Source organism: Procambarus clarkii, chromosome 60 (genome assembly GCF_040958095.1).
Source record: "Procambarus clarkii isolate CNS0578487 chromosome 60, FALCON_Pclarkii_2.0, whole genome shotgun sequence".
NCBI lineage: Eukaryota > Metazoa > Arthropoda > Malacostraca > Decapoda > Cambaridae > Procambarus > Procambarus clarkii.
Window position 1 is genome coordinate 13,691,237 of NC_091209.1, and position 19,398 is coordinate 13,710,634.

Below are 19,398 nucleotides of genomic sequence, written 5' to 3' on the forward strand. Positions count from 1 at the left end.
CCATCTGCGGTATCGATGATAAGAATGTTGATGCAGATACCGGAAAGTTTGCTGGTAATTCGACGGGCATTTTGCGCCGTTTGGAAACTGTCGCTTTACATGTTCCGCCAGCAGCGCCAGCAGCGCCAGCAGCGCCAGCTACAGTGTTTAGTGTTGTGCCTGAGTCGGAGTGGTGCGGACGGCTTGTCTCTCTCTCTCCCTGATCCAGCGTGATGTGCTCACAGCCTGTCTTCCTCAGCTGGAGTGGTGGTGACAGGCAGTCGTCTTCCTCAGCTAGAGTGGTGGTGACAGGCAGCCGTCTTCCTCAGCTAGAGTGGTGGTGACAGGCAGCCGTCTTCCTCAGCTAGAGTGGTGGTGACAGGCAGCCGTCTTCCTCAGCTAGAGTGGTGGTGACAGGCAGCCGTCTTCCTCAGCTAGAGTGGTGGTGACAGGCAGCCGTCTTCCTCAGCTAGAGTGGTGGTGACAGGCAGCCGTCTTCCTCAGCTAGAGTGGTGGTGACAGGCAGCCGTCTTCCTCAGCTAGTGGTGGTGACAGGCAGCCGTCTTCCTCAGCTTGTGGGGGTGACAGGCAGTCGTCTTCCTCAGCTAGTGGTGGTGACAGGCAGCCGTCTTCCTCAGCTAGTGGTGGTGACAGGCAGCCGTCTTCCTCAGCTAGTGGTGGTGACAGGCAGCCGTCTTCCTCAGCTAGTGGTGGTGACAGGCAGCCGTCTTCCTCAGCTAGTGGTGGTGACAGGCAGCCGTCTTCCTCAGCTAGAGTGGTGGTGACAGGCAGTCATCTTCCTCAGCTGGAGTGGTGGTGACAGGAAGTCATCTTCCTCAGCTAGAGTGGTGGTGACAGGCAGCCGTCTTCCTCAGCTAGAGTGGTGGTGACAGGCAGCCGTCTTCCTCAGCTAGAGTGCGGCGGACAGACAGTCGAAGACTCAGCTAGAGTGGTGGTGACAGGAAGTCATCTTCCTCAGCTAGAGTGGTGGTGACAGGCAGCCGTCTTCCTCAGCTAGAGTGGTGGTGACAGGCAGTCATCTTCCTCAGCTGGAGTGGTGGTGACAGGAAGTCATCTTCCTCAGCTAGAGTGGTGGTGACAGGCAGCCGTCTTCCTCAGCTAGAGTGCGGCGGACATTCCCCCTCACCTGACGGATGAGGTACCTGCCTATACAGCTTGTTGACTTGCTCGAGCAAACATACTAACGACGATAATTCCTGTTTATTTGCAATTATATTTGTGTGCTTTTTCTGATTCGATCTATCATTCTACCATGATAACAGCGACGACTATTCCTACCAGGATGAGAAACAAGTGAAGTAACACCACTTGTTATATATATATATATATATATATATATATATATATATATATATATATATATATATATATATATATATATATGTGTATATATATATATATATATATATATATATATATATATATATATATATATATATATATATATATATATATATATAATTCAAAGATCAATTCTCCAAAATTCATTTTTATTTCAAATAAAATAAATTCAAAATAATGAATTTTGGAGAATTGATCTTTGAATTACCATCAACAGTGAAAAGAAACGTAAGAAAGATAGAGAAAATTCGTGTTAGAATTATTAATCTTACTTTTTCGGTCATATTTAATAATATATGTCTACAGGAAAGACTGCTACCAAAATATACTAATATATATATATATATATATATATATATATATATATATATATATATATATATATATATATATATATATATATATATCAACATACAATGTTGATAGTGTTAGATATGGAGTTTCCTAAGGCACTACGGGCTCACCAAAGCCCGTGCTACTTGGAACTTTGTTCCAGGTAGCAAATCTTTAACAACAACAACATGCTGCTCACCTGGTCCTGTCATTCCGTCCAGTCATCCCCAGTCATGCCGTCGATTCACTAGGGGTGGTCTGGTGCAGGGAGGGCCAGAGGGCTAAGCCACCACCGACTCTGGCTGGTCCTTGTGGCCTAGCTCCAGTCTTCTCTACGTATAGCCCCTTTCATATAATTAGACCAGGTGTACGCTTTTCTGATAGTTACCTTACTTTGGACATAATTACTAATTTACTCGTTTTTATTCGATCGACAGCATGCTCTAGTTGTCTAGAACATGCTGCAGTTCACCCAAAATACTCCACTTTACTGAAGTAACTCGTTGAAATAATGAAACCCTTTGTTCTCTTTGTCTAAGCAAGAAAAACTTTCCTCAGAAGTCATTCATTTACAATTTCCTCTGAATTTTATATAATAATGACATTATTATTATTATTATTATTATTATTATTATTATTATTATTATTATAAGAGCTGGTGTCTGAGTAATTTGTGTTAGCTTTGTAAATTTCTATCAATGAAGGTCGTCATAATTGACGAATTTTGTATTGTGTTTCCCCAAGTTTGTGTTGAAGGTATGGCATGAGGCTTCAAAGAATGTTCACAGACGTAGTCTCTCTCTTGATATCGGCGTGTTGAAGACATTACCAAGACAAACGTCAACACTTACCCAAACACAGTGAAGGTTATCGCTCAGTACTTGAGGACAGAGTAGGAAGCACTGAGGAAGATAATTGATTGATTGATCCTTTTTATTTAGGGGATAAGTACATGCATACACAATGAGTTACACAGAGAATGTTGGATTTCTAGATAAAGCATATACTATCCTTAAAACCAGTAGCATAGCGGTTTCGGGCAAGATGTGAAAAAATAAACTTAGAAACCAAGACTTTAAACTAATTGAGAATAAAAGCATGAATTGAACTGAAGTAGAGAAATGTGGAGAGTGGAGATGTGGAGAGAATGTTACAGTGAAAGACAGAGAGAGAGATGGGGGAAGATAAACAAGAGATACAGAGGAAGATGGGCTTGATATAGTGAGAGTGGAGTAGAAATAGAGAGGGGATGAAATGGTGTCACTTGTCGCCAGGGCTGTGACATACATTAGTGAATATTGATCGTAACCCATTGTTTCTCAGGGGGGGGGGGCATGTTTTGAACCTTCACAGCGAGGGCATAGTTTGTTGCTCTCTTACCATCAGTACATGTCCATGAACTTGCCTAAATATTTGTGCTTGCAAGTCGAGCTTCAGCTCCTGGGCCTCGCTGTTTCTACTTCTAGATGATACAATTATATCCTTGTGCTCATTTTATTTTCTAATGAATATAAATTGATGAGTGCATCTTTGGAATATTACATCCTTGTGCTCATTTTATTTTCTAATGAATATAAATTGATGAGTGAATCTTTGGGGGTCGGCCGCTGGATAGAATGAATGAACGTATGAACGTAAGCCTGAGGACGGCTTGCGTTCTCAACCATCACGAATCGACAGAAGGTGGAAAATATACTGGCCAATAATGAGAGGCTGGGAGCACTAGCGTCTACCGACCCATTGATTATTTGCACTCCCGAGCTGGTGCTCAACATAAGTGGTTGACGATGTGTGTTGCTCGTCCGGAACACGACAGGTTCGTGTTCCCGTGAGTTATACAGGACAACCCGTGACTTATTTCCTGTTTGGGTTCGAATTTCGATGAAAACTCGAGGTTTGAGTCCTGTTCCGGGTCCGTTTTCTAAGTTACATTCTGGATATATTTTCTCTTGTTACTTGATTGCATTAAGTGCAATAACGATGGTTTAGTGTTAGACTCAAGGTCAAGGCCTATCAACCTCTGAAGGATTATTATATAAGCCGCCGTAATAACTTGGTGATCAGCCAGCAAGCATTCATCCTCCCTGAATATGGTCCAGGACCCTTGTATATACACCGAGGAGCGACCTACACCTTTGGTGTTTATATTCCTGTGTCAACAAAACATCATATATATATATATATATATATATATATATATATATATATATATATATATATATATACATATATATATATATATATATATATATATATATATATATATATATATATATATATATATATATATATTTATTTATTTATTTATTTGTGTGTGTGTGTGCACTATAATGTGGCTAACAAATCATAAACAAACTCTAGGCATGAATGGTAAACAATATTCGGGGAACCATTATCAATTCACTTCTTTACCAAACAATCTAAACTATATTTCCATATATAAACCCGTCATCAACAAAGTTTCATATCAGTTGATGTGAATTCTTTATTACCCTGATAAGGTACATATATATATCCAGGGAGTTTACCTCACTTATCGGTGTATAATACACACACTGAGAGTATACGGTACCTTAGTCCTGAACCATGTCAACGGAGAAAGTATACTTGTTGGTACAATACATTGTATACATCAGTATACGCCACAACAACATCAGTAAGGTGTTGTTGTGGTAACATTTTCATTTTCATGAATATCTCTTAATAATGATCTTACAGGAACAAAATTACGCCATTTTGAACAGTGTAACTCTCCCATTAGTGTAAATATTTGTAGTTTTGGGCAAGATTGTCTACACAATATGCATTTCTCTTTATAGGTACATAAACGAAAACAAACATATCTTGATACAAGTAATTCCTCCTCAGAACGTGAAGACGATACTGTCATCTGTGCCTGGCTACAACTGGGCTACGACAAGAGGCTACGACACTTGAGGCTACGACACACGAGGCTACGACAAGAGGCTACAATACTTGAGGCTACGACATATGAGGCTACGACATATGAGGCTACGACAACACGAGGCTATGACACATGAGGCTACGACACATGAAGCTACGACAACAAGAGGCTACGACAACACGAGGCTACGACACCAGACTGCTGCACCATCAAGCCACCGCAATACGAGGCTACGACACCACACCTCACCACATCATTGATTGAGAACAAATATTAATCCATATTCACTACTAGCAAATACCCTTCGATACAGAAGGAAAAGGAAAATGAAGCTTTCGTAGAAGACAGAATACGAGAAAAGAAGGCGTGGTAGGAGACAGGAAGGCGGACGAAGCCGTCGTAGGAGACAGGAAGGAGGAAGACGCCGTCGTAGGAGACAGGAAGGAGGAAGACAGGATGATGGAGACGGGGGTGTTTGTGATGGGGCGTCTGTTGAGACGCCGCCCCCGCTACACCACCTTCCTTACCCTCTTCCTCGCCGTCTCTACCATCCTCCTCCTGCACCACCTCGCTCTCCTCATCTACGCCTACCAGTCAGTAGTCTTATCTTCCAGTCACAATACTTCTCTTCTGGTCACTACCCTTCTCTTCCAGTCACTATCATTCATTTCCAATCCATATCCTTCTCTCACAATCGATATATCTTCCAGTCACCATCCTTATGTTTCAGTTAGTATTGTTATCTTCAGCGTCCTTATCTTCCAGTCAGTATCCTTAGCTTCCAGTCAGTATCCTAAGCTTCCAGTCAGTATTCTTAGCTTCAAGGCAGTATACTTAGCGTCCAGTCAGTATCTTCCAGTCGATACTGAATGGACGACTGAATACTCAGTATCCTTCTCTTTCTGTCAGTATTCTAACCCTGTCAGTATCCTTATCTTTCAGTCAGTATCCTTATCTTTCAGTCAGTATCCTTCTCTTTCAATCAGTATCCTTCTCTTTCAGTCAGTATCCTTATCTTTCAGTCAGTATCCTTATCTTTCAGTTAGTATCCTTATCTTTCAGTGAATATCTTTATCTTTCAGTCAGTATCCACATCTTTCAGTCAGTATCCACATCTTTCAGTCAGTATCCATATTTTCCTGACACTTAAGCTTCCAGTTTGTCACAGTTATAATATCCTTAACAGTCAATTACGCCTCAGCTAATAGTTACGGTCGTAATCCACCAGTCAGTAGGCTGCCTCTCTCAGCACATACAGTCAGTAGGCTGCCTCTCTCAGCACATACAGTCAGTAGGCTGCCTCTCTCAGCACATACAGTCAGTAGGCTGCCTCTCTCAGCACATACAGTCAGTAGGCTGCCTCTCTCAGCACATACAGTCAGTAGGCTGCCTCTCTCAGCACATACAGTCAGTAGGCTGCCTCTCTCAACACATACAGTCAGTAGGCTGCCTCTCTCAACACATACAGTCAGTAGGCTGCCTCTCTCAACACATACAGTCAGTAGGCTGCCTCTCTCAACACATACAGTCAGTAGGCTGCCTCTCTCAGCACATACAGTCAGTAGGCTGCCTCTCTCAACACATACAGTCAGTAGGCTGCCTCTCTCAACACATACAGTCAGTAGGCTGCCTCTCTCAGCACATACAGTCAGTAGGCTGCCTCTCTCAGCACATACAGTCAGTAGGCTGCCTCTCTCAACACATACAGTCAGTAGGCTGCCTCTCTCAACACATACAGTCAGTAGGCTGCCTCTCTCAACACATACAGTCAGTAGGCTGCCTCTCTCAACACATACAGTCAGTAGGCTGCCTCTCTCAACACATACAGTCAGTAGGCTACCTCTCTCAGCACATACAGTCAGTAGGCTGCCTCTCTCAACACATACAGTCAGTAGGCTGCCTCTCTCAACACATACAGTCAGTAGGCTACCTCTCTCAGCACATACAGTCAGTAGGCTGCCTCTCTCAACACATACAGTCAGTAGGCTGCCTCTCTCAGCACATACAGTCAGTAGGCTACCTCTCTCAACACATACAGTCAGTAGGCTGCCTCTCTCAGCACATACAGTCAGTAGGCTGCCTCTCTCAACACATACAGTCAGTAGGCTGCCTCTCTCAGCACATACAGTCAGTAGGCTACCTCTCAGTAAAGATATTACCACATTTGCCCGAGCATAGTACGTGTGTTTTGGTTCCCTGAGTATATATATATATATATATATATATATATATATATATATATATATATATATATATATATATATATATATATATATATATATGTCGTACCTAGTAGCCAGAACGCACTTCTCAGCCTACTATGCAAGGCCCGATTTGCCTAGTAAGCCAAGTTTTCATGAATTAATTATTTTTCGACTACCTAACCTACCTAACCTAACCTAACCTAACTTTTTTGGCTACCTAACCTAACCTAACCTATAAAGATAGGTTAGGTTAGGTTAGGTAGGGTTGGTTAGGTTTGGTCATATATCTACGTTAATTTTAACTCCAATAAAAAAAAATTGACCTCATACATGATGAAATGGGTAGCTTTATCATTTCATAAGAAAAAAATTAGAGAAAATATATTAATTCAGGAAAACTTGGCTTATTAGGCAAATCGGGCCTTGAATAGTAGGCCAAAAAGTGAGTTCTGGCTACTAGGTACGACATATATATATATATATATATATATATGTCGTACCTAGTAGCCAGAACGCACTTCTCAGCCTACTATGCAAGGCCCGATTTGCCTAATAAGCCAAGTTTTCCTGAATTAATATATTTTCGCTAATTTTTTCTTATGAAATGATAAAGCTACCCATTTCATTATGTATGAGGTCGATTTTTTTTAATTGGAGTTAAAATTAACGTAGATATATGACCGAACCTAACCAACCCTACCTAACCTAACCTAACCTATCTTCATAGGTTATATATATATATATATATATATATATATATATATATATATATATATATATATATATATATATATATATATATATATATGTCGTACCTAGTAGCCAGAACGCACTTCTCGGCCTACTATGCAAGGCCACCTACTATATGTGGCACGTACCACGTATATATATATATATACTAGGTACGACATATATATATATATATATATATATATATATATATATATATATATATATATATATATATATATATATATATATATGTATGTCGTACCTAGTAGCCAGAACGCACTTCTCAGCCTACTATGCAAGGCCCGATTTGCCTAATAAGCCAAGTTTTCATGAATTAATGTTTTTTCGACTACCTAACCTAACTTTTTCGGCTACCTAACCTAACCAAACCTATAAAGATAGGTTAGGTTAGGTTAGGTAGGGTTGGTTAGGTTCGGTCATATATCTACGTTAATTTTAACGCCAATAAAAAAAATTGACCTCATACATAATGAAATGGGTAGCTTTATCATTTCATAAGAAAAAATTAGAGAAAATATATTAATTCATGAAAACTAGGCTTATTAGGCAAATCAGGCCTTGCATAGTAGGCTGAGAAGTGAGTTCTGGCTACTAGGTACGACATATATATATATATATATATATATATATATATATATATATATATATATATATATATATATATATATATATATATATATATATGTCGTACCTAGTAGCCAGAACGCACTTCTCAGCCTACTTTGCAAGGCCCGATTTGCCTAATAAGCCAAGTTTTCCTGAATTAATATATTTTCTCTAATTTTTTGCTTATGAAATGATAAAAGCTACCCATTTCATTATGTATGAGGTCAATTTTTTTTATTGGAGTTAAAATTAACGTAGATATATGACCGAACCTAACCAACCCTACCTAACCTAACCTAACTTATCTTTATAGGTTAGGTTAGGTTTGGTAGCCGAAAAAGTTAGGTTAGGTTAGGTTAGGTAGGTTAGGTAGTCGAAAAACAATTAATTCATGAAAACTTAGCATATTAGGCAAATTAGGCCTTGCATAGTAGGCTGAGAAGTGCGTTCTGGCTACTAGGTACGACATATATATATATATATATATATATATATATATATATATATATATATATATATATATATATATATATATATATATATATATATATATTTATATTATTGAATTAGCCCAAATGACAAAGAAAGCCATTTTAAAAAGTATATAAAGAACGGAACCTAACCTGTCCAAGTAAACCTAGGCCTAATATACGCTTTCTTAGACCTAATGTAGGCCTAAACGCTTAAGTTTGTGTATTTTTTTAGTACCGTCTAGATCATTAATAATATAAAATATGAACATTGTTGGCTGTGAGTGTCGAGGTTTCGCCCGAACAGTGGGGCTGATTCCCCCCCCCCCCCCCTGCAAAACTACTTGGGAAATCACACTAGTGATTTCCCCGGAGGTAGGTTCGAATCCTCGTCACGGCCCTTGTGGATTTGTTTATTCTCTCCCTCTCTCTATCTCTGTTTTTTTCTCTCCGCATCTCTCCCACCCACCCATTCACTCTGCATATTTTTCCCTTGTTCCCATTCTATTTCCCTTCATTCCTCCTATTCTTTCTGCCTCCCCAATCCCGGCCCGGAGCCAGGCTTGATTAGTGAGAGCTTGGTCCAACAGGATGTTGCTTGGAGAGGCCCGCAGGCCCACGTATCCATCATAGCCCGGTTGGTCCGGCACTTACAGAAAACAATCCAGTTTTTTCCTGAAGACTTCCACTTTTGTTCCGACAATATTTCTTATACTTGCTGGGAGGATACTGAACAGCCGTGGACCTCTGATGTTCATACAGTGTTCTCTGTTCTGCATTTTCTTCCGTATCGTTCACTCCAGTATGTACTCATCTAGTTGTGCTTGCGGGGGTTGAGCTTTGGCTCTTTGGCCCTACCTTTCAACCGGCTATCAACTGGTGTGTTGTTGTTATTTTACTGTGTACATTTGGGACCTGGCCCTCCAGTATTTTCCATGACTAGCTTAGTCAAATGGGGAGAACTAATATATTTTTCGTTTGCTGTTAGGAAAAACCTCTGTCATTTTGACCTTAAAACCATGTATTTGGCGTTATGTGTCTATCTTGTGTTGTCTGTCTGGCGTTACCTGTCTGTCTAGCGTTGTCTGTCTGTCTGTCTGGCGTTGCCTAAACTAGATGAACCATGCCTGCAGCGAGTACGTGCTGGCGCTGCTCCCGTCGAGTCCGCTGCCCGTCCAGCGCCGTCCACCCAAGTCTAACACCAGCGACGGCAACACCGCCGAGAGTGAGACAGGCGGAGGACGGTACAGGGGGAAGACAGACGGGGGGCCTCGGATATTATGCCTGATCGTCACGACGCCCCACTACCACCAGGAGCGGGCGGTCCACGTAGCCTCGACCTGGGCCCAGAGATGCAGCTTGGCCGTCTTCCTGACCACGCGCCCGGATCCTCGTCTCCCTCGCATACTCCTCACACCAGGGGCTCGCTCCTACGACCAGCTGTGGGACAAGGTCACCCAAGGTCAGTACTTCGAGGTCAGTACTTGTGGGGGGGGGAAGAGGTCAATCAAGAAGAGTACTACCCAGAGTAAGGTTGGGTGGCAGAGGTTTACTCTAGTGGTCCGCAGGTGATCGAAATACTGGTGGTTCATTCAAGTTGAAAATACATGTGAGGTTTCCATGGGGAAATGATGGTGTGTGTGTGACAGAGACAGGTGGACGGGGTGACAGAGGTAGGTGGACGGGGTGACAGAGGTAGTGGACGGGGTGACAGAGGTAGGTGGACTGGGGTGACAGAGGTAGTGGACGGGGTGACAGAGGTAGGTGGACGGGTGTGACAGGGGTAGGTGGACGGGGTGACGCCAGCTATGAACGCAGCACGTCAGCTGTCATTATCGCGACTCATGCATTTAAGCCAAGGCGGTCGCTGACCGTCAGGAGCCATGCTGACTCTGCAACTTACTATAAGCTTTCCACTTCACTCAGCGTCCTGGCATGTATCCTGGCCTGTATCCCGACATGTATTCAGGCATACGATTACAAGACAACAGTCCAAGGTGGGCGATGAGTCACAATAACGTCGCTGAAGAATGTTGACGATCGAGAATGTCGATTTTGCATCAATCGACTTGAGAATGGTCCAGGACGGACCGAAACGTCGTCGTCCCTTCACCTTCTAGTGTGTGGTCTGGTCAACAACAGTCCAAGGTGTAGAAGCAAGGTCAACAAAGGTCAGGACACTCGGAGAAGACAGCATGATGGTCAATATACCCTATAAGATGCCCATCCACGGTCGAAGGGATGATATATCGAAGCGTCTTTTCTTAATGGATAATTTAGAAGGTTAAGAAAGCAAGGCAGGATTTATTTTTTCCTCAAGGCAAAGGGCTCCTTACCCCTCGAACCTTCGGATACTTTCAGATTACAGTTCTCTTCTGACCTAACCTACCAAGATGTGACTCCCTAGCTTAAATGTGACAGCCAAATTACCGCTTTCTATATCGGAAACTTGAAATATATAAGAACACAAACACCTGAGAATTAAGGCAACATCAAAAGGCCAATTGGCCAACATAAGGTGGTTACTACTCGTCTGTGGTCGTTTAAAATTAACTCCATATATATGTACTTTTACACAAATAAACTATTGACTTATATTTGTAACACCACCACCTGCTCTCGCCTGACTTTTTATTATTATTATTATTATTATTTTCTACCACAGACGTGGCCACGCATTCTCGCCTGACTGTGTCTGTGACGCTAACAGGCTCCAGGGGCCAAAAATTCATCGACGAAACTTGTACATCTTTCATCGATCATATCAGCTTTTTGTGTTTTTATTAAGCCCCTTACGAGCTCCTGAACGCTACAGTGTTGTTCTTGACCCAAGGTTATTGTTGTGGACGATCTCGTAGCGCTTCGGAGCTCGTAGACTGTTTAATAAATGTAGCCTAAGTCGACATGATTTCGTAACACCTTAAATATACACTTGGTTATTACTGGGAAATTTCTGTTGCAACATTTTAAAAGCATTGTATCTCATGTTAATGTGATAATTTTGAAGGTTGATGGCATCAGTGTGAGTGTACAGTATACTAGATGGTATACTCAACACTACCCAAGGGGCATAGTGTACCTAGTATTATAGACTAGGAAGGGATAGTTGATAAGACCTCTCCTGACCCAGACAAGACAAGTATACAGCCTATCGTAGCCTAGGTAAACAATATATTCTAAGTGACAGAAGGATTACCCCTACAAACCCATCCTGTCAAATAATAATGGCGATTGAAATCTATTCTGTCCTGAGAGACGGATTCAGCTGATATAGTTGTTTGCCCTGCTGTTGTAATAGTTCTCGTTATAATAGACCGTGGTTAAGGGGAAGCGGGTGGGAATGATTAACTACGGCCTGCAAGGTCTCGTATTGATCACATGTTGCAATATGCAGAGTGTGAAATGTCATGAGGGATTGATGTCTACAGCGACGAGAGAGAGAGAGAGAGAGAGAGAGAGAGAGAGAGAGAGAGAGGCTCTGGGAAGCTTCTTCCATCATTCTAAACCGTCAGCTCTAATTCCCGATCACAGTCGTAGGCGTCAACAGTTTGGCGGCTGGATTAACGAGCTTGTTGTCGTTTGATTTAGATTGAGCTACTGGGAACCAAGAGTTGCAAGTAGCACGGGCTATGGTGAGCCCGTTGTGGACTTAACTTGCCACAGAAGCGGGGGCTGTGAGAGAATTAACGAGCATTTGGGCATTGTTTATGAGTACTTGGCAATGTCAAGCTGAAGTATAAACTTAAGGGCTCATCATGATAACTCTCCTATGGCTATGAATACGAGTTCCCTATTGGTCATATTTCTAGTACGAGTTTTCTTCGTGATGTTCGGATGCTTGCCAGTCATAAACTAGATGGTACACTGTCTAACACTGACCACCTAACTACAGGGTTCCAGTGGGCGTATGGGCACCGGGAGGAGTTCGACTGGGTGGTGAAGGCCGACGACGACACCTTCCTGGTGGTGGAGCATCTTCAGGCGGCTCTCAGCGCCCTGGACCCCGACCAGCCCCTGGCCTCAGGTGTTCACCTCCGCACCTGGGAGACTGTGAGTTGTTGGTGTGGGCCCTCGGGGGGCTTACCCAGGGTCCACCCTCCCAGGACACTGGGGCCGTCCCGTCCACCCTCCCAGGACACTGGGGCCGCCCCGTCCACCCTCCCAGGGCACTGGGGCCGCCCCGTCTACCCTCCCAGGGCACTGGGGCCGCCCCATCCACTCTCCCAGGGCACTGGGGCCGCCCCGTCCACCCTCCCAGGACACTGGGGCCGCCCCGTCCACTCTCCCAGGACACTGGGGCCGCCCTGTCCACCCTCCCAGGGCACTGGGGCCGCCCCGTCCACCCTCCCAGGGCACTGGGGCCGCCCCGTCCACCCTCCCAGGACACTGGGGCCGCCCCGTATAATGTTTCAGATATAATGCTGACATGATATTGAAAACTTCAAATACAACGTTAATATGACATTTAAAGCTTCAGATAGGACGATGAAAACGTCGAATATAAGTTATAAGGTTTGGAAGTGTCATGCTGCGGTCCGTTCTAGAGCATACTGGGGAATATGTTAAAGTATACTAAGCATATCATTCTAGGGTCCGTTCTTGAATATATCATACTAGGGTCGTTCTAGATTAATATCGTTTCAGGTCTTAACAATAGAAGTATTCATTTTACATTCGTTAAAACTGAAGCCTTTCTTGATACATCATGACTATGGGAGATGATTTTGGATGAGGGAAGTTAGATGTTTATTTAATGTTGTAAGATGTTGGTCATTTATCCAACCCGTCCTCATAAAAATAACGTCACTTTTGGCTGGTATGCGCGCTATGGCCAAATTTGGACGTAATTTGAAATGAAATCGACTCACAAAAGTGACGTACTGTTCCGTTTTCTGTTTGAGTCCTCCGGCTTACTCGGCAAGCTTAGAAGAGGAAACTTTTCATTAACGTTTCTCATACCGTTTTGAAACTTTATGATAATTTCCTCCCCACCTACCTATCAGAGGACCCTTAACTTACTGTTGTTGAAAAAAAAAATCCTAAATTTATTTTCATTTTTTTTTCATTTTCAAATTACGTCCATATTCGGCCATACGGGCAAACGGCCAAAAGCGACGTTCTTTTTAAGAGGACAGGTTTCTTTATCATGCGCCCCATACCCATCCCGTGGGTGGTAGTGGGATAGGTTACAAAGGCACATAATGGACTCAGGAACTGAAGCCTAACATTAATATTAATTTAGATAAGCAAGTTAAAGTCTTGATAAGATAGTTACATAGTTTAATGTATAAATATCAATAATCTTTTATAGTACAGTGGGTTCAAGAACTGGACATCAAGAGTCTCCGAGCTGCGCAATTTACATATGTAGTGAGCTAGTTACATATAGACACACAGAAATCACACTAACGTGATGCATCAAATGAACAAATCCACAATCCTCGTCACGGCCCTTGTGGATTTGTTCATTTAGTTACATATAGTTTTACCAATTATTTTCAATATGATTTAGCATTTAAGGAGCGCCCTCTTCGCTGGCAAGTGAACACACATATTTTCCCCGAGCACAAAGCACTCTTCCTGCTGAGTGAATATTTTTGCTCTTGCCTCCCCAGGGGAAGACCTACCTCAACGGGGGCGCTGGGTACGTGTTGAGCCGGGGCGCCGTCACCAGGCTGGTCGAGGAGGGACTGCAGGCCCGAGCGTGCAAGGACAACCTCGAACTCGGCCTCAACGAGGATGTCAACATGGCCTCGTGTTTATCATTCGTGGGTGCGTGACGTCACTCGCGGCTTTGGGTGCCGGACCAGGTGGTTCAGGTGAAACTATATCTTCTAATGAACGGCAAACGGAGGTGGTCTAGGTGATCCTAGGTTCCCGTCCACCTAGCACGGGAACCCCACGGGGGAGTCATAGGGGAGCTTGTTGCCATAGGTGAAGCTTAGTCCCGGGAAGGTGAGAGTGCTATGAGGTCCCTCCGGCATGGGCTGGGTGGAGGCAGTATATATATTCTCTGCTTTCATGTTCTGTAGTCGTGTTAGGATTCAATACGGGATTAATGAGTCTACTCATTGACCCACCCTTCGTAATGAGGGAAATGAGTAATCATGGCATCCTCCTTCCCTCAGGTGATGAGGGAAGCTGCTATTTGTAGCAGCTTCCCTTAGATTTTATCCTTTGGGGAGCTCCTTAAGGGGTGTTGAATATACTCACAACGTAAACACAATTATTATTAATGTCATGACGCTACATGACCCAACCATCGCTGCTGTTGCTTTCCACACGTCATGTGGAGTGACGACAAGTTGTTCCCTTAACAGTTGTGCGAGGTAGTGACAGGTGTCCCCTTTGACAGGTGTGGAGCTCCTCGACTCCCGGGACTCTGCGGGTCGACAGAGGTTCCACGTGTACCCTCCTCAACAGCTGATCGACCCTCGCCAGGAGAACAGCTTCTTTCATCTCTGGCTCAAGAAGATATCCATCTATCCCTATAAATTTGTGAGTAAAAATAGAATTCCGTAAGGTAGAGTCTCTGTGAGTTTCCCCCTCACGAATCTCAGTAAATGGAGGCCTGGGGCCAGATTCACGAAAGCACTTACGCAAGCACTTACGAACGTGTACATCTTTCCTCAATCTTTGACGGCTTTGGTTATATTTATTAAACAGTTTACAAGCATGAAAACTTCCCATTCAACTGTTGTTATTGTTATAAACAGCTTCCTGGTGCTTCGGAGCTCATTAACTGTTTAATAATTGTAAACAAAGCCGCCAAAGATTGAGAAAAGATGTACATGTTCGTAAGTGCTTGCGTAAGTGCTTTCGTGAATCTGGCCCCTGAGTCTCTCCTCGTGACTCTGCTAGTCCGATGTCCAAAGAGCTTGGAAAATGCTAGGGTAGGAAGAAGGATGGGGAGAGGAAATTCTTGAAGAGGATTTGGATGGGGAATCAGGAGGCTTGAAAGTCCGGGTTTCACACAATTCCCGCCATGCACTCAGGCTCTGTCAACCAGTAGTACTACCTCTGACGCCCCTCCCACAACCTCATATTCCCTACGTTGAAGGGGCTGGACGATTAGGCTAGGAACAATTTCTAAAAGTTTCACATGTCAGCCTGTGATTTTAGGGCACGGGCCTACCGGGGCCTCGGAAATCAATGATAGGCTGCCATCACTGTGGAGAAGGTGACGGGAGCATAAGATCTTTTCTCACGTAATTGTGCTTGCGGGGGTTGAGCTGCGGCTCTTTGGTCCCGCCAATGAAGGATCCACTGGGGGGAACCTCCATAAAGGAACCTTTATGGAGGTTCCATATTTCTCATTCAACTTCAGGATGCTCTGAAAGCTCCTATGCTTAGTAAATTGGCCCCAATTTAACCTGCTGCATCTTGAGCTAAATTCATTGTTAGATTTGTTTGTTGTAGTCACATTTTCCTGCCTAGAGCAGCTGCTAGCCAAGGAGCGGGAGGAGCTGAGGGAGAGTCGTGTGGATGATAGCCAGTGTCATTTGGCTTTTTATCGTTGTTACTTGTCCTGTGATGAAGTTCATGTGCTCGAGTGTGTTTAATGCTGTTCAGTGTTTAGACTACCAGTTTTCTCTGAGGGAGGGGGTGGGGGGGGGAGGTGATGAGAAATATGAGTGGTGGGGGGGGAGGTAATGAGAAATATGAGTGGTGGGGGGGGGAGAGGTGATGAGAAATATGAGTGGTGGGGTGGGGGGAAGGTGATGTAAGGCGTAGATGTGAAAATGGTTGAGGGAAGGGAACTGTCAGGAGAAAGCGCCAAGCCATCACGACAATATAGCACTGGGAAGGGAGGTCAGGATGAGGGTTAGGGACGGGGCAGGGAAGTAATGGTGAAGATGGTTGAGATGCTGAATACCTCATTATTATGTTGAACACTTAGCTAGGGGGGGGGGATGAAGTAACTAAGATCAGGAAGAGACTTGTAAGGGACGATAAAGACTTAAATATGATCACGAAGACTTAAAAAGGATGATGGAGACTTAACTAGGATGATGAAGACTTAACTAGGATGATGAAGACTTAACTAGGATGATGAAGACTTAAAAAGGATGATGGAGACTTAACTAGGATGATGGAGACTTAACTAGGATGATGAAGACTTAACTAGGATGATGGAGACTTAACTAGGATGATGAGGACTATACTAGGGGTGATGAAGGTTTGAGTGGGGGATGGCAAGGATATCCTCGAGCCTCACTACAAACCCCACCGCTTGTGTGTCTCGGTAGGGCTACTCGGAGCTGAGCGAGGAGGTCATCAGTTTCCACTACGTCGACGCGGAGACCATGTACCTCCTCTACTACCTCATCTACCTCGTCAACCCCACCACCACCACCACCATCAACCCCTCGACCTTCCATCACATCCGCGACCCTCCAGTAGGGTCCCCTCATTCAATCTCCCGAACGCCGCCTCTGCGCTGAGTCTCTTCCGGTTCGTCTTCGGGAGTCCAGGCCACGACAGGAGCTCGGTGGATGTCCAGACTCCAGCTGAAGTACTTCCAGTCTCTGATAATCTTTCCAGAGGAGAGGAGAGCTGGAATTGTGTTTGCTGGATCCGTTTTCATTGCTGTGACCGCAGGGGGTTATTCCCTAACACACACTGGTAATGTGTATTTATGTGTTTAGGTTAGATTAGCATTTTAAAAGCACTACAATCACCTGTGGTTGATTGTAAGTAAATCACTGAATTATATGTTTAACAGCTCTCTAAACCTGTGCATGGAGGACAGAAGAAAATGTAGATATACTGGTTAGCATTGTAAATGACTGGCCACGATTGTGGTAGAAAATAATAATACTAATAAAATGGTATTGACGAAGCTAAATTAACACTGGAATGCATTTGGAGTGCCGGAATTTGGACGCTAATGATTTGCAGGACTTTCCAGCAGTGACTCTGGACCTGATGTACTGTACTGAGCAGTGCTCATGTAAATATAACTGTAAAATGACTGTATCTGTAAACATAAAGCTCATTAATTAATCCAATCAGTCGGTGCAGCTCGTAGCCAGTCTGCAGAAACGGTTGGGCATGTTTCCTTTCACCTAGTGCTCCCTGTTCACCTTGACCTCGTCAAGCCAAAGTTCAGGCTGCCTGTCCCCGAGAAAACGGGAATTATATTGTCAAAAGAATGACTGAAAACGAATTATTTTATTGTTGTTTATTTTAGAAAATATTTCACCCTAATCACAGAGATGGTTGATGATATGTTGATGTGTGACAGTGATGGTTGATGATATGTTGATGTGTGACAGTGATGGTTGATGACATGTTGATGTGTGATGAGGATGGTTGATGACGTGTTGATGTGTGATGGAGATGGTTGATGACATGTTAATGTGTGATGAGGATGGTTGATGACATGTTGATGTGTGATGAGGATGGTTGATGACATGTTAATGTGTGATGAGGATGGTTGATGACGTGTTGATGTGTGATGGAGATGGTTGATGACATGTTGATGTATGATGAGGATGGTTGATGACATGTTAATGTGTGATGAGGATGGTTGATGACATGTTGATGTGTGATGAGGATGGTTGATGACATGTTAATGTGTGATGAGGATGGTTGATGACATGTTGATGTGTGATGAGGATGGTTGATGACATGTTAATGTGTGATGAGGATGGTTGATGACGTGTTGATGTGTGATGGAGATGGTTGATGACATGTTGATGTGTGATGAGGATGGTTGATGACATGTTAATGTGTGATGAGGATGGTTGATGACATGTTGATGTGTGATGAGGATGGTTGATGACATGTTAATGTGTGATGAGGATGGTTGATGACGTGTTGATGTGTGATGGAGATGGTTGATGACATGTTGATGTGTGATGAGGATGGTTGATGACATGTTAATGTGTGATGAGGATGGTTGATGACATGTTGATGTGTGATGAGGATGGTTGATGACATGTTGATGTGTGATGAGGATGGTTGATGACATGTTGATGTGTGATGAGGATGGTTGATGACGTGTTGATGTGTAATGATGATGGTTGATGACGTGTTGATGTGTGATGAGGATGGTTGATGACATGTTGATGTGTGATGAGGATGGTTGATGACATGTTAATGTGTGATGAGGATGGTTGATGACGTGTTGATGTGTGATGGAGATGGTTGATGACATGTTGATGTGTGATGAGGATGGTTGATGACATGTTAATGTGTGATGAGGATGGTTGATGACATGTTGATGTGTGATGAGGATGGTTGATGACATGTTGATGTGTGATGGAGATGGTTGATGACATGTTAATGTGTGATGAGGATGGTTGATGACATGTTGATGTGTGATGAGGATGGTTGATGACGTGTTGATGTGTGATGAGGATGGTTGATGTGTGACAGTGATGGTTGATGACATGTTGATGTGTGATGAGGATGGTTGATGTGTGACAGTGTTATGTTTTGATGCTTTCATCAAGAAAACAAGCTATAACATATTGTTAACAAATAATCAAAATATTTTAAACAAATAAATGTGGAAGCCAAACACGTGTTCGAGAAGTTGTGAGGTGGCGTGAAAGTCAAACACAGGTGTTAACCAGCATTGTGTTCACAGCACCAGTGGTGTTCGTCTGAACAACTCCTCCACCAGTGTTCAGGGACAACGTTCAGGAACTGGTGGCGTCAGATCCGACCCTGTACTTATATACCACAAACAATAATGATTTCTAGTCAATTTTTTTTGCATCAAATCGGTGTAATGGGCACTCGAGGCGAAGTATGATGGAGGTATAGTGACATCACT

At 43.3% G+C, this 19,398-nt stretch overlaps 1 protein-coding gene across 1 annotated transcript; it reads left to right on the forward strand.

Annotated features, from left to right (window-relative positions):
- The first annotated feature begins 155 nt into the window (after positions 1-155).
- Positions 156-17,789, forward strand: LOC123766844 (glycoprotein-N-acetylgalactosamine 3-beta-galactosyltransferase 1). Its single transcript, XM_045756246.2, has 7 exons — positions 156-1,138; positions 4,543-5,172; positions 9,746-10,074; positions 12,505-12,662; positions 14,228-14,384; positions 14,968-15,110; positions 16,862-17,789. Exons 2-7 carry the CDS (start codon positions 5,036-5,038, stop codon positions 17,054-17,056), a joined length of 1,119 nt encoding a protein of 372 aa, XP_045612202.2. The 5' UTR covers positions 156-1,138; positions 4,543-5,035; the 3' UTR covers positions 17,057-17,789.
- The last annotated feature ends 1,609 nt before the right edge of the window (positions 17,790-19,398 follow it).